The sequence below is a fragment of the Palaemon carinicauda genome, chromosome 16 (assembly GCF_036898095.1).
Source record: "Palaemon carinicauda isolate YSFRI2023 chromosome 16, ASM3689809v2, whole genome shotgun sequence".
NCBI classification, from domain to species: domain Eukaryota; kingdom Metazoa; phylum Arthropoda; class Malacostraca; order Decapoda; family Palaemonidae; genus Palaemon; species Palaemon carinicauda.
In genome coordinates this window covers 128400219-128416327 of record NC_090740.1, presented here as the reverse complement: position 1 = coordinate 128416327, position 16109 = coordinate 128400219, and the positions used below count along the sequence as shown (strand labels likewise).

At 45.5% G+C, this 16109-nt stretch overlaps 1 protein-coding gene across 3 annotated transcripts in view; it reads right to left on the bottom strand.

Annotated features, from left to right (window-relative positions):
- Positions 1 to 16109, bottom strand: part of LOC137655869 (WD repeat-containing protein 76-like) — a 476385-nt gene that overhangs the window by 95784 nt on the left and 364492 nt on the right. For all 3 annotated transcript variants that reach the window (XM_068390064.1, XM_068390065.1, XM_068390063.1), the window contains one exon: positions 3818 to 4014. In XM_068390064.1, the coding sequence (XP_068246165.1) occupies positions 3818 to 4014 (197 nt within the window). The remainder of the gene's footprint in view (positions 1 to 3817; positions 4015 to 16109) is intronic.

Below are 16109 nucleotides of genomic sequence, written 5' to 3'. Positions count from 1 at the left end.
CAATGACAAGGCGAATGTTGACGAGGCAAATGTTGTTAGCAGGGAGAATGTTTATGCTTGGGTGAATGTTTCTGGTGAGATGAACACTGGCGAGGCAAATAGGGGAGCGGCAAGGGCTGGCGTGGAGAATGTTACCAAGACGATCATTGGAGAGGTGAAAGCTGGCGAGGTGAGTGCTGGCCACGAGTGCTAATGAAGCGAATGCTGGCCAGGCAAACGTTGACGGGGAGACCTCTGTTGAGCTAAACGCTGACTAAGTGAGCGCTCTCGAGGTGAACACTGGCAAGTTGATCGACAATAATGAGGAGAGGGTAACAGCTTGCTACCTGTCTGAGAGTACTCAGGTAAGGTGATGTATGACCTTGTTGGTTGCGTGCAGCGTACCTGGGAAGTCATCAAAGCTGAAAAGTTTGTGTGGGGGCGAAACGGTTTCACTAACTTGCTACTCTTGGACTTGCGAGAAGATGGCAGACGAGTTAAAAATTGCCAAGCAGAGGAATTCGCCCAACCCCCTCACTAAGAGTAAATGGATGGGCATGCTCTACAGTGATGCGAGAATTTGTATCAGTTTGCTTGTAGTGAGACAAACTAGAAACTGACTGATGAGGTTCACTCTGCCATAACTGCAGAGAAAAAGGTTTTACTCTGTCAGTAAAAACCTTAGGTGCTACTCCTGGAGACGTAGGCCTAGCAGGACGTTTTGCTGTGTCCTACGGACATGACGGGGAGAGGTGGGAGCGGTAAACAGCCGCCGACCCCTTCATCATCCCGCTCTGACAAGCTATGGTATGAAGAGCTTGAAGGCAGCATGGAGGAGTCTTGCATTTGCTTGAGAAAACCTATGGGCGGCAACCAATCAGGGGAAGGGCGTTGAAGACGTGCAAACATCAGCTGACGGTGGAAGCCAACTTTGCATACTCTCAGCCTACTGAGAAGACTCAAGCTGAGGGCAGGCATCAAAAGCAACAGGTGAAACCTGGCTGCAGTCAGTTTCTGGGTTCACCCTGAAGGGATTCTCCGATGGGAAACCCCAAGGGGTATTCATCAACAACTCTTAGCTCGCTACCGAAGTAGCTTGAACAAGAAAAGAAGGTGTTGAGACTACTGCTGCCAAGGACACAGGAGGTTCCTCAGGCCTATGGCCTTTGGAATTTTTAAGGGGGAACCGAAGTCTTCCCCTTTGTAGGGAAGGTGTGTGCTCTCACTGTATCCCAACCCATAGACTCAACAAGCCGTTCCTTACAGAAGGAACCCAAAATCCTCTAGGAAGGCCACAACTGCCATAAAGCATCCAAAGTAAAAAACTCCCCTACGTTAGAGGACGGAGCCACTTAACAAGAGGAAGTGACGAGATTCCTCCTTATGGTTGTCCCGGGGTCAACGGGCCACCACTCTTACGTGAACAGTCCCCAAAGGAAACCGGTTGGGCAGCATAGGAATGGCAAGATTTACCCAACGAAGACGAATGTCTGGGCTTCTTCCCCTTCAAGGATGAACCCGAAGGGGAAGAGTCCCTCTCAGACTTCTTTCATCATCTAGCAAATTTCTGCCAATGGGAGGATAGCCACTCCTTCACACGATACATGGAGATTCTTTGGAGTACGAATGGCCCCTACAGGAGAGACAGAGTTCGTGTGGGTCCGTCTGTACGGCGGACATCAGCGGCTTCCACACCAGGACAAACCCGCATGGTTTAAATCTCCACAACACGACACTTTCCCTCTGAAAATATAAAGGAGTTCAAAAGAATTAAACAGTTTATTAACGAAGACTGACGGGAGAGACGGGCAGGAACGTCTGATCTCTACTGAGCCAAAATAAAAAGTGATGTAACTCAACCGGTGAGTGTGTGTGGGGCGACTAGTCTACACGTTATCCGCCCCCACTAGCAGTGGGTAGCTGTACCTCGCAAGAAAGTATTTTGGCTAGTTTTCTGCATTAGGGAAAATAATATCCACTGATCTCATGGGTAGATACATTACTATTGAAGGAATATATCATTAAAAGACAAACGTATCTATTCCCAAAGTGTGAGCAGAGACACGAGATTCGACTACCGTAATGTTTGGTCAAAGCTGTCATCACTTCATTGTCGTCAGCATTTGCAAAACAAACCGAGCCTTGACGAGTGCCTGCAGTGATAAAGGAATTGTCTTGATTGGACCCAAGATGTTGTTGGTTTAATCAACAGAATCAGCATATATTGAGAAACCAAGCCTCAAAGGATATCCGTGTTTTTGAAAATTTCATCACGGGTGGACACGTGCCACGCGTTTGTTGACTAAATAGGAGGTCCAGATTGCATCAGAAATTTGTTCTAGAAGTTTCCATGGCGTGATCGAAGTGGGCGTTTTTTTGAGGAAACCAATCATGACATATAATTGTCAAAAACTCCTTATATGGAAATGACGACTGCTCACTGCAATTAGCTCCGCCCATACATGGGTATATAAACTTCAAGTAGAGATTGCCCAAGAGAGATAGGACAGGACATAAGACAAGGGAGGAACTATGTCCAAACCAGATAGGAACCCCCTCCTGACGAGAAAAGAACCTGATAAGACCAGAAGTCTGATAGAGCCCATTTCCAACCTTCCCTTTAGACGACAAACGCCTATCTCCAAAATCCTGTTATGGTTGAAAAGAAGAGACAAATTGAAGCAGCCAGCCCTTCCTGCTTGTGACAAAAAGTAACTAACACTGCCTGCAGCCTGGCCTTAGTTCAACACTATCATCAAATTTTTGGAGAAGTCTTACGATGTCCCATCTTGATGCCACTCTTTCTGTGACAACTTAAAATCTGAGGTCATTATGCCAGTTTTACCTGAACTTCAGCCTCCCTTCTGCTACGTTCTCAAGCCTGAAGCCTCCATACCAGTATCGTCTCAGCAGCTGCAGAAAACTGTTCAATATTCCTTAAGTATTTCTACCTTACTGACTGTTCCCTTTTCTATTAATGTTTTGATCGATTTGATTTGTCAGTTAAAGTAACCAAAGATGTAACATTGATTACCTTTATAAGTTTGTGAATAAACGTGCTGTGTGTTTTTTAGTTTCTTTTTATATTCATTTCCAATATCTTATTTGGTTGTGGTCAGAAACATTTAGTTTAAATAGTAAAAGAACCTGTAACGATTTTAAGATCATAACAACTGTAAAGAGCGAAAGGATTTGTATTAGTCTCAGAACAAAGTAGCAACAGAGGCGATGTGTGTGCTGGAGCATGAAACTGGTTGTTCTTAAGTAATTGACAGGGAAAGACACATCAAATTTATGCATCTATACAAAATCTGTAATAAATAAAATTGATATAGCAAGAATATATTGAAAAAATAAGGATAAAAGTAAGAAAGATATGGATATTGAGAATAAGAAAGGGAATAATAATAAGGAATATAAAAGAGAATAAGGTACAAGGAAAAAATAAATAAAAATTATATAGAAAAGAAGGATGAAGGGGAAAAACTTAAAGTCTTAAGGCCAACATTCCCTTTACTTGAAACAAGCAGAAAAAGATTTTGCCACCCTGACCCTCTTCTAGATCAGCAGCCACGTTAAGTGAATTTTCAGCATACATCTTTATAATGGTATCAAGAGTTTAATCACATTTAATAGACTCAGTAGATAATGAGGTTTTACTGTACAGTACATATAGTAATAAAAAAGTTCCTCTCTTTCAAGCAAGAAGGGAAGACTGTTACAGTTATCAAACATACAAACATACCAAGATGTCTTATGAATAGTGTCTCTGAGGGTAAAGACTTATATATAAGATGTAGTTAACACAAAGTAAATGGTCTATGCAATAATAACTTACGGTTCTGGAGGAGTTTTTCGTTCTCTTGCAATTCCTCTGCTTTCTCTTTTAACTGGCTTGGGACTGAGTTCCAAAAGGTTTTCTTTTGCCGCAAATATATCTAAAGAATTCATAAACTTTGCTCTGGCTTCAAGATTCTTCTGTATCTGAATTTCATAATCAGAAAGGCCTACATAAGGTGAAGCAATGTCTTCATTCTGCAGATTAAAAAAAAATATATATACATAAATAAAAAGAGCAAGAAATTAAAAATAAAAATATAAGCTAATAAATTCTGCTATATTGGTAATTTAAACAAAGGTGTAGTAAAAGACATATACTGTACATATGCATACAGAGCATAAAAATTAAAACATTCAAAAAAAGGTTCAAGAAGTAGGAATTGCTGTCATCAAAATCTGGACAAAACTTAGTGAGTCAATACATCCTAAAGGATATCAATCCTTCATATTTTCTCCTCAGACTCTAAACCTTGAAAAAAAAATAAAGGTGTACATGCAAAGGAAAGACTATTCAGACCTAACTAGTTGACCATCATAATAAATGAATTAATTAAACTCTTCATCTACCAAGATCCCCTGAACGAATCATTGAGACTATCCAGGGTTCGGCCCTGAGCTGCATTCACCTATACCAGCAGCGATGCAGGCATCCCCCCACTGGTGGACAAGTGGAGATCGCCTATCCTAGCGTTTGCGGCCTCAGCTATTTTCTCTAGGATTTTCCCTCTACAGGAGGACTTGGAGCCTTTCTTGCCCTTGGCAAGAAAAGGCTACTTATACACCTTGTCCGTTGCTGCAGACCTGCTCGGTGGTGCCTTTTGTTGTTTGGTCTGCGAGAGAGAGAAGGTGGTCTATAAGGCCTGGATGTCAAGGCCCTATGGAGGAGGGAGTATTGGTGGGATTTCCTCCATTCTCTGCAGCTTGCTCAACATGCCCCGGCTCAGAGAAGCCCTCCATAGAGGAGTTCCAGAGTTTCACTATCTTGCAGTGTGGGACTTGGCAATGGAATTTCTAAACTATCGAGTCTCTACGTCTTAAGATGGTGTTCGCCCACAAGTTTACTACCTGATGGGCAAGGAACTCGATATTAAAGTACGAGTACCCGACAATAAGTTTCCATCGTCCTCCTGGAGTTTTCCTTGGAAAAATCCTCGATCCCCTCCAGGTTTCTCACTGACACCAACCAGAGATTCAGCAAAGTAGCCTGCATGGTGTACTTTGCCACTTTCTCTTGGCTGAGGATCTCCAAAGCTGAAAATGACACTTGAAGCACGGAAAGTCTCTCTATAGATCCCCTTCATCAGTTACTCTAAGGAATGGTGTAGAGGAAGGGCTGGGAGAGGCTCGTCAAGGATCTCATAATACTTCCTCTGCTGGAAACCCAGAAGTGGGATGAGTTTCGAGGAAGAGTCTGAGCGAAGGAAACTAGAGGAGTCAGAAAGCTGGGCAGAAACCTTCCATGGGCTCTCTCCAATCCCAAGACCAGGGTAAAGCTGCGCTGGACTTGGGGGCTTCTGAGTGCCAAAGACACAGTCCAGGACTGTCTCCTTGTCCTCCTGGGGACCTATCGCCCTGTCTTTTAACCAACTGAGGGACCTCATGCAAGCCAAAACCTGCCAGAAGGCATGTTCAGACATTCTCTGTTCCTCTTCTCATGAAGGACTGGCAGCTTGGGACCTCCTCAATGAGCAAAAGCCAGAAATAATCTTCTAAGGACTCTTCCCTGCGCGAGAACTCCACTTGATGTGAACTGATGGCTGTGGAGCAAGATGGCGAGGAGGAGAGGGCATGACAACACTTGACTTGACCTTCCCTTGAACATCCTGATGATGGGGCAGCTTGACCCTGGATGAGACCACCTCATCAGGGACTTGTCTTTTCAATTTCAGGGGAGAGGAAGAAACCAAAGTTTCTCGATGGGAAGGAACCGTGGATCTTCGCCTTAGGTCTGAAGATGGTGAGGAAGACTCTTCCAGGGGGATCCATGGAGTTTCAGATGGACGAGCCGGTGGGATACCTGCTGCAAAGGCTCCTAACCACAGTTCCTAACCAAGGCTCCTAAGCACAGTTCCAAACCAAGGCTCCTAACAACAGTTCCTACCCACAGCAGCACTATCGGAAAGATCCTTGGAGGGAACGATGAAGAAAGCTTTCGCAAGGAAGTCTTATCTGCTGTCAGGGAAGTCTTCGAGGAAGGCTGCGGTGCTGCTGTCTCCTTTAAAAGAAAAGGAATTGGCAGTGGAAGAGGGTTCTTTGGGATCTTGAACTCCTGCATCTTGCCTTTTTCCCCTCTCCCCCGCGAATGCGACGTTCTGCGTTTGCGGGGACGGGAACGAGGAGAAAGCGAACGATGGGGAGGAAACTTATATCTGTCTCTCTGGAGGGAGTTCGGAAGCTCAAGCAAGAGAAAACTTAGCAGGCCTCTCCTCCCATGAACAGCGTTGCTCATAGGAGTATTGGCGTTCTGGTAAACATTGGTGCCTATCAGGGGTTGGTTTCTAGGGTCGCTGTGCTGTGGCAGCGAGGTCACGAGCAGCAGTCTGACGGCCAGATGTTGAAGGTTGCTTGTTATCTGTGATCATCTAGGCGATCGATGAGTTGGCAAACGACGAGCAACGCGAGGCTGATGTCGTTTGCCTTCCTCTCTAGGAGGGTGAAGAGCCGTTGGGGAACGAGAAAGATACCGGTATACAGCCGAAGGCTACGGACAAGCTGGCAAGTGCTGACGTGTTGGTGAGAGGCAGACTGCGGGCAATCAGCGATTTATTGATTGATTTGAGGTTTTCTAGCATCCTAACATCGAAGGTCATTGATGCAGATATCTTTTCTTGTGAATAAAAAATAAAAGAATATTCAATTAAAACCATAAATCTAAGATGTCATTTTAGATGTTAAATATCTTTCAGAAGACCTGCTTCTGGGATGAAGTTAAAAATACCACAAGCATGATAGAACACATCATGTCCAAGAATCTTGGCAAGAATGTGGTGATCAGCGAGTCGGAGATCAGCCCCAAACCGGGGAAGGGTTGTGACCCTTGGAAGGACAGTCAGCCGTTGGAGAGGATCGCGAAGGGATCCTTGTCGGTGAATGACGAGCAACTGCCAGAAGATGGACAGCGATGGGAAATCAACAGGACGTTCAGCCGGCGAGCCACGAACCAGATTTCAACAGCAAACAGATGACGAAGCGAGGTGGTCTGTCGAACGTAGCAAGGCTGGCAAACTGCAAAGTCCAAAGGTACGGGCAAAGGTCGGTAACCAGAAGAGCCAAAAGATGAAGATCCTCAGAAGGGGATCCCACAGCAGAAGATTCTGAAGAGCTGAACAAACGTCTCTTCACCAAAGGCAAAGGAGCAGGTCTGAATGGGAGGTGTAAGCGAGCTAGGCGAGGGTAAACCTCCGCAGGGAAGGGTTGACCAGCAAGCTAGTCATCAGCAGACCTTTGAAAAGGAGTCTCTATGGGTGGTCTCTCACGAACGAGAGGTGATCACCCACAAGACAAGCCTTGGACTTTCCTCCTCCTTTGAAGTTTGGTCGGTGGGGGGGAGGAGCACAGTCCTCTGCAGCGGCAGGAGCAGAGAAAGAGGCAGGAACGGCGTAGGCAGGCAGGGCACTAGACAACTCCTCAGGAACCACAAGATCCACGCTAAGAAGGGCCAAAGGGTCAACCTCCGAAGCAGAGAAGCAGACAAACGCTGCAACTCTGCACCCCGCTGAGAAAGCTGCACCAACACCTCCTTTGAACGTAGACCGGGCAATCCCAAGGATGGCCACAACTACAAAAAAGAGGAAAAAGACAAGGACTCTCCCAGGGTATGAGGCAACACCGTCTCTCGAGGACCGAAGTTGTCCAGGAGTTGAAGGGACTGCACTACTGCTCAACGGTTCCCCGAAGGAAATCGGTTGAGAAGAAGCTTCAGAGGAAGGTCGGGGGGAGGGTGTAAGAAAAATCTTTGGGTTTCTTCTGTTTCGAGGAACACCTCAAAGAAGAAGAATCCCTTTCAGACTTCTTATGTTGTTGCTCAAACCTTTCCCACTGGGAGGCAAGACCACTCCCGACACTCACTACACTTATTATCCACATCACACCGTTACCCCTACAAGCCAGACACAATCGGTGGGGATCGGTATACTCACAGCGGATATAGAGGTTACGCAGTAACAGCCCTCGAGACCAGGGCAGATACACAATCACTGGCAGGGAAGGCATACACGCACAAACTGGAAAGAAAAAGCAAAAAAATAATTAGTAATGGCTGTCCACATTGGTGAGGAGGAAGAGCGATAACCACCATTCACCATCCGAGCCAAAAACGATTGATTGATTGATTCAAGGTTTTCAGGCATCCTGACATCTAGCCAAAAACGAGTTACAATCACAAGTGTGTGAGTGAAAGGGATAGCTACTAACCCCAGGCCCAGTTAAAGCGGTATGAGTGGTTAACCTTTGCTAAAAATCTAATTGCTCATCTTTCAGTTGCGCCAAAAGTAATACCTCTATTAATAGCATTGGTTTGTATTCCAGTTACAGAACAAACATCCATCACCTGGCCTCCAAACCATGGCTCCTGGCCTGTAAAAGTGCTATCGGCGAGATCCCCCGAAGGGAATGACTTGCCCACCGTCAAGGTAGACCAAGCAGAGGGCTGAGGTGCTGAAGTCTCATTCTGAGGAAGGGAAACAGGTCGTGAAAGAGGTTCCCTCGGAACCTTAAACACTTGCTGAGTAGAAGAAACCATATCTTTCTCTGTTCTCACCAGAGAAAGCGATGTCCTACGCTTACGGGAAGGAGAATGAGGTCAAGGCGAACGGCGAGGAGGAGACTGACGTCGCTCCGGAGGGTGCCTAGAGGACCGTGAAGGAGAAGGCTTGCAAAGCCTCTCTTCACGTAAGTGAAACCGTTCCCTAGAATGGTAACGTTTTGGCGAATGTTGATGACGGTTGGTGACTGATTCTCAGGGTTGCTGTGCACCTGGACAGTAGTCATGCAAGGTCGCCTGCCGATGAACTGCCGCTGCGGACTGACGGTCAACTGTTGATCGTCAGGGCGATCGGCAAGCAGAGAAAGTCTGATGTCGTTTGCCTTCCAATTTCTTTGGAGACTGTTGAGATGTTGGCAAACAAAGAGTGGATTGTGACAGGCGAACAGTCGAAGGCCCCCAGTGGGCTGGCAAGCGGCTAGTTATCGGCGATCAGCAACCAGGAGATGAACAACAAATCCTAGGTGAGTGGCGAATCGCTGGAGAAGGTTGCGAATGGTGAACAGCTCCATGCTGACGAGTCGGCAAGAGACAAGCAACAGGGTGGCTGGCACCAGGTGGAGGAATACGAACTGCAGTTCGTTGACAACCAGATGGAGAGGAAAGATGGCCTGACGAAGAACATGAACGTCAAGAGGCTAGCCACCAACAAGACTGAGCAGAGTTCATTGACATGGGCGAAGGTCGGGAACCAGGAGGAGCGTAGCGTGACTGAAGAGTGGCATCAAACCGACGAGCTCTAGGCAATGGAAGATCCTCCGAAGGGGGTCATTCTGCCGCAGGAAGAGAGGCACAAGCTCGACTAGGTCAACGGCCGTGAGGGTGAGCTTTCGCAGGAGAGGGCAGATCAGCAAGCTAGTCACCAAAAGACCTCCAAAGAGGAGTCTATGGGCGGTCTCTCTCACGAACGAGAGGTGATCACCCCCAGGAGAGACTTGCCTTGGGCTTTGCTCCAACCCCAAAGAGAATTCGGTAAGGGGGAGAGGGCAGTTCTCGGCAGCGGCGGCAGGAACAGAAGATGAGGCAGGACCGAAGTCAGCAGGATGGGCCGCAGAAGACTCCTCAGGGACCAGAAGATCGACACTATGCGGGGCCATCGGCTCGACCTCGGAAGTGGCAGAACGCAGCAACTCTGCACCCCATTGGACCGGGCAATCCCAGGAACAGCCATAACTGCAAAATAGAAGAGAGTAACAAGGACTTACCTGATGAGGAGAGGCGGGGCCACTTTGCTAGGGGAAGCAACACCATCTCTCAAGGAGCGAGGTTGTCCAGGAATCAAGTGCCCTGCGCTACTATTCGACAGTTCCCCGGAAGAAACCAGTCGAGCAGTAACTTTGAAAGAAGGTTAGAGGGCGGAAGAAGCTTTGGGTTTCTTGTGCTTCAAGGAAGACCCCAGAGAATAATCCCTTTTTCCCTTCTTCCATCGTCGCCCAAACCTTTCCCAATGGAAGACAGACCACTCCCAACATTCATTCCAAGTGTTACCTGCATCACAACGTTGACCTCTGCATGAAGGACACAACCGATGAGGATCGGTATTGATGGAGGACATAAGTGTCCCGCAGGAATGGCCCTCTGGACCAGGGCAGGTACGCATTGTTGACAAGAAGGTAAATACACACAAACTGTAAAAGGAAAAGTAAAAAAAGTTAGTAATAATGGCTGTCCAGAAATTTGGTGGAGGAAAAGTGGTAACAACCGTCCTCCATCCAAGTCAAAAGCATAAGTGAATTACAGTCACAGGTGAGTGAGGAGGAGGGGTAGCTATTACCCCCCCCCCCCTTCTAGCAGGTAGGTGGCTAACATTAGCTAAAATTTTAATGGCTTGTCTTTCAGCTTTGTCAAAAGTAATATCCCTATAAATAGCTTCAGGTTTGTATTCCATTTATGGAGCAATTGTATTTTTCCTAACTATATACACCTGGAGCTCTTTATGATGGAAATATATTTCAGCAATAGCTGAAACTAGCCGTTAAGATTTTACGTGAGATATAACTATCCTCCTCTAGTTAGAAGAGGGGGAGCACAGGGTAGACCAACCAAAGCGCTCACATCCGCACTAATAACTGATCGTCACTTTGCAATTGCAGCAGGACTTCCTAGGGAAAGGTGATGGCAGGACCAGTATTATGTAAACAGCTTCAGGATTGTATTGTTAGGAAAAAATAAAAATTATTTCCAGATTTATAAATTGTTTCAACACTATATAAAAACCCTTATACTCTTTACAATGGAGACTCACCCTTAGTTGGGCCAAAGTCCAAAACCTAACTGGCTGGTAACTGACCTGGGGTGCTACTCTGTGCTTTGTGGAAGCTGTTTAGAGGCACCCTGTCCCCTTGTTAACCCTGGGAGTTAACGGCCAGGCCAATCTGTGCTAGAATGTAAGAATTTAACACTGTGACAACCAGGTATGCATAAATTTGGAGCTAAATCCATACTTGATCCTAGACATTGCCAGACTCTACCTCTCATGGAGGTCACAAACATAACAAGTATATAAACATAAACCAGGTTAAGCTGTGGTCACATTTCTGCGGTAGGCCTTGGCAATCAGAGGAGATATGGAAAAATGGCAAAAATTTGAATACGGCATGTGCTTTCAGGCGTTATTCCAGCACATATTTCTCGAAACCAAGGACACCATGGCATACGCAACTTATAATGTAGAGTAGGCAACCAGGGGAGATGCACACCATAGGCACAGAGCAATAAGGGAGATACATCGCCATGTGATACACTGCTGTATATGGGATAGAATCGCACTGAGCAAGTTGCGACATCTCAATTGATCGGGCATACTGCGGGAGTGATCTGTGTGCACGATATACATGTGATATGGATGACGGCAGGCGTGATCCATGGGACTTGCGTATATAAAAAGGCACAGCCACTGGGAAACCAGTCTCTACAGGTAACCCACAGTGAACATAGCCACAGAACCCACAGTGTACTGAACATGGATTTACTACAGCTCCTCAATAAAGACATCTTTGATGACCCTGAACTATGCAGGACATTCCTGTTCAACAACAACCTTGGCTTTGTGACTTCAGTGGCAGCCATAACACAACTGAAGGAAAGAAGGCGGATTAAAAATAGGAGCATGTGGGTACGACCATACCTACGTTGGCGGAGACCCATGGCCACTTAGAAAACCTGATGCTGGAAGTTGAAATGGAAGACCCGGTTTTATTCAAAAACTTAACCAGGCTGGATGCACCCGTGTTTCACGATATTGTGGAGAAAGTCATGCCCTACCCTCAAACCCTACCCTCAAAAGAAGTTGACATTCCTCAGGAAACCCCCGGAACCTGCCCTGAAAGTGGCAGTGACCCTCAGATTCCTGGCCACGGGGGACACCTACAAAGTCTGGGATATGACTTCAAGGTGGCCCGCTATATATTATAGTGTTTTGTGCAACACATCTGCAAAGCTATAGTAGCAGCCGACAGTGACAGGGTCCTCAAAATGCCGGATACTGCAGAGGAATGGAGGAATGTGGCCACGGCATTCCAGGAGAAATGGAACTTTCCCAACACAAGAGGGTCCATCGATGGGATACATGATGATCAGGAACTATTTTAATTACAAGAAATACTACTCGATAGTGATGCTTACTGTAGTGCATGCCGACTACAAGTTCCTGTATATGGAGGTGGGGGCTGTAGGGTCAGTCTGATAGGGGCGTGTTCACCCAGTCAAAGCTGGTTGACATGCTGAACAACAAAGCCAACCTGCCTCCTCCAGAACCTCTACCAGGTGACTCCAGCAATACTCCTGTTCCTTATTTCCTGTTGGGTGATAATGCTTTCGCGCTCAAGCCCTACATGATGACGCCGTATCCAATACGAAACCTCACACATGACAAGAGGATCTACAACTACAGAGTCAGCAGGGCACGAAGAGTTGTAGAAAATGTTTTAAGCATTATGGCAAATAGGTAAGGTTCTATGTTGTACATTCATATTAAATGGATATAATTATTAATGCATAATCTGCCTTTCAAGCATCTATCAATACCCAGTTGTGACTACCCTTATACCAATGCACTTAAAATAGTTTTAAATTATATAGTTAAAATATATTTCGTGTTACTGGTATGTTAATTGTGTTTTATTTTTCTTCTCATCCCATATGCAAATTTGGCATCCGGCATACTAGCATGCAGCTACAACACGACAGGGTGGAGGCTGTCATCATGACCTGCTGTGTTCTTCACAATATGTTGAGGGAGGTGGGCAGCTGTAACACTAAGGGAGACCAGGAGGACCCCAACACACACGACCTAGTACCTGGTTCTTGGAGGGATGATAATATCCCTGAACTCCATGTGAGGCGTGGCCACAGGACAACAATCGGTGCCAAGGAGCTACATGAGTGTTTAAAGGAGTACTGCTCAATCTATGGGAGTGTCTCATGACAGGAGGGTAGGATTTAAAAGTATGTTAAGCAGAGTACTTAAACAGCAAAAGACCAAAAGTTATTTCATTACATGTCACCAATTTCAATATCACTTTACATGTTTCTTAGTATTAAATATCTATTGACACACCCTTAGGACGTGACCAGCACCTCCTTAAGCACTTCACATTATCGAATTAATTGTTTATCACCTTATATTAACCCATAATATCAAGATACAAAAAAAAATCATATACTGTATATGGAAAGGAAACAGAGTAACGATTGTTTGGTTTGAAGTTTTATTACACATTAACAAAATTTTTTTGAGTATTATTACTACTACTACTGAGGCATGTTCCTAGGAACTCCCCCTAGGGGATGGCCACGACAGAGGTCTCTCCATCTACTAATATTCATACACTCTCTTTTTGCTTGCCTTTTATCAGCCATCGTCCTCTCCTTTCTTACTTCCTTCGGTTAGCGCTGGCAGCCAGAAAATCATAAAAATCCTTCAAAGATATGTCCGCAAAGTTGTCTGGTAGTGAAGAGAAACGGTTGGAAGGGCCAGGAGTGGAGTGGGAGGGTTGAGGTGTTGCAGGTGGCGGAGCCATGCGGTTCCTGTCCCGCATCTGTTCAATATCAAAATTTAGCCCCTGATACTTGTATACAAGGCTAGAGAGTTCAGCATTGATCTTGCCCGCAAATCTGCGGTCAACGCCTTTCAGGAGGTGCGCCAAGGGCTCCGACACCACCGTCCTCCAAAAGTCAAGGTCTTTATCCTTCACAGCCTCCATTTTCAGTTTCACCTGGGCCTCTAGGAACTGGGACATCACTTTCTGATGCTGGTCAAAGACCTGCAGGGGCACAAAAATAGCATTTAAATATAATTTATTATAGTAATCATACGTAATTATATGCTAGTTAGGTTGTTAGGTTAGTGGATTCGAGAGTTTATTCATTTACTATCATGTCAATTTTGTGAGAATAAAGAAGGGAATTGTTATTTTCTTATTATTAATTAGGTCTTATTATCAATATCAGCATTATTAGATCATTATCTTCATGAAGTTTGATTATTGTGTTTATACCCTGTGTAATAACTAATATTTTCTTACCTTGTCCAGAATCAGGTTCTCGATGTGGATGGGAGAGGTCCCGGAGGAAGAGGTGGCGGTTGGAGAAGTAATTCGCCTGCCGATCTCAACCACGTCACGAGTGGGAGAAGGCATGGGAGGCAGAGAAGCTGTGGCAGCACTCTGAAATCACATCCGACAAATTCATAAAATCCTTCCCGTAGGTTTCACATTTTGTGAACATTTATCATACTTTGTTCGACGCACCATGATTACTGTATGTATGGGTTCTAAAAAAAAGCACTATAACATGTTGTATGTGTTTTCATATTCAATACCTATATAATCTTAATATAGTTAGTGTTGTAATGAACTATGTGCAGTCAAAGGAGCAAGTAATAATGATAGCTAGCCATTACAATAACCAAAAGCTGACATACAAAATGACTCTACATACTTCCTTTGGGCCTTGGGTCTTGGGCTGTTGTGACCGTTGAATATGTCTCCCTATGAAAGAAAACAGCTTCAGGATCCATTTGTCCCTCTCTGACTGGACCCGGATGTCGTTGCCATCACCACTCTTTGACTTTGTCAGCTTGCCGTATCTAGTCCTCATACTCCGGATCCACCTTTCCAGTTCTTGGGGCAGGACAGGTGGCACCATGCTGTCCCCCTTCTCTTTCTTCACCCTGTCCTTCCTCGGCTTGTTCCTATACTCGGGGTCTCCCTTGTCGTACAGGAAGGTATGAGCCTCAAGCCATACTGCCAGGTCTTTCTCCTGCTCGGTGGTAAATAAAACGGGCCTTCGGCGCCTCCTAGTCCCCAATATTGGCTGCCCTTCTTCTACAGACTTCACCGACTCGTCTGTGTCCGACGTCTCATCCTCGATGTACATCTCCTGCTGGAGTACATAGTCACTAGGAACCTAGAAAATGGGATTGGGTTATTAGAAAAACAATTTAAAATATTATATGCTATTTAAAGTATAAATTTATATATGTATACATATATATATCTATAATCATACCTCTCGACATGAAAGAATCTGCTCACGAAATTTTCATGCTGCGAAACGAGATGCAAAGAATTTTAAGACTCATACCATGAAAAAAGTTCGCGTGACGAAACGAGGTACGGTACGAGAGCCCGACCGTCTTCTAGACTGATTTCAAAATTCACGCGCCGCTATCCCCTAAACTCACCACCATCCTCCCCTTGCTCCCACTGGTTATCTCCCTCCTCAGATGCTATTTACCGCCATAAGGTCCTGCTCTTCTATTGGTCAGCATCTTCAGTACTGTATTCCATCATGCATATACGCATTGGTGTCTCGCTCATTTCATTTTGGCAGCAGTATCGTACGCATTGACTTTGTGTTTGTGATCTCACTTTTGTGACTATTGTACTGTATCATGTTGTGATTTCAAATTAATTTATTAGCTATGGGTTCCAAGAATGTTGCTGATATGCAGGGAAAGAAGAGGATGATGCTTTCTATGGAGATGAAGATGGAAATAATCAAGTAATACGAGGCTGGGATATGGTTACAGTAAATATAATCATGAAGGAATATGGTCAAAATCCGTCTATGATAGTAACAATCCTGAAACAGAAGGAAGCCATCAAAGCAGCAGCACCTTCTAAGGGCGTGACTGTTTTTTCCAGCAAGAGGAGTCGGGTCCATGATGAGATGGAGAGACTGCTGCTTGTTTGGATTAAGGACAAGGAAATCGCTGGAGACACCAAAACTATAACCTTCCAGAAGGCAAGCCCCATTTTCAGTGATGTGCGTGCCCAGGCCGAAGACGACGCAGGAGAAGGGACATCGAAGCAGGCACCCCGAGTTCAAGGCTTTTCGGGGGAGAAGCTTCCGGTGATTTGGAGGTCTAATGCCAAAGCCTCCTGAGTAACAAGATCCTTGTTCACCCAGGGGGTAAACCTTTGTTTCAGCCAGACTGTGAAAAAATATTTGAAAGAGAATTGCCTCCCCCTGAAATGCCTGCTAGTGCTGGACAATGCCCATGCTCACCCTCCTGGCCTCGAAG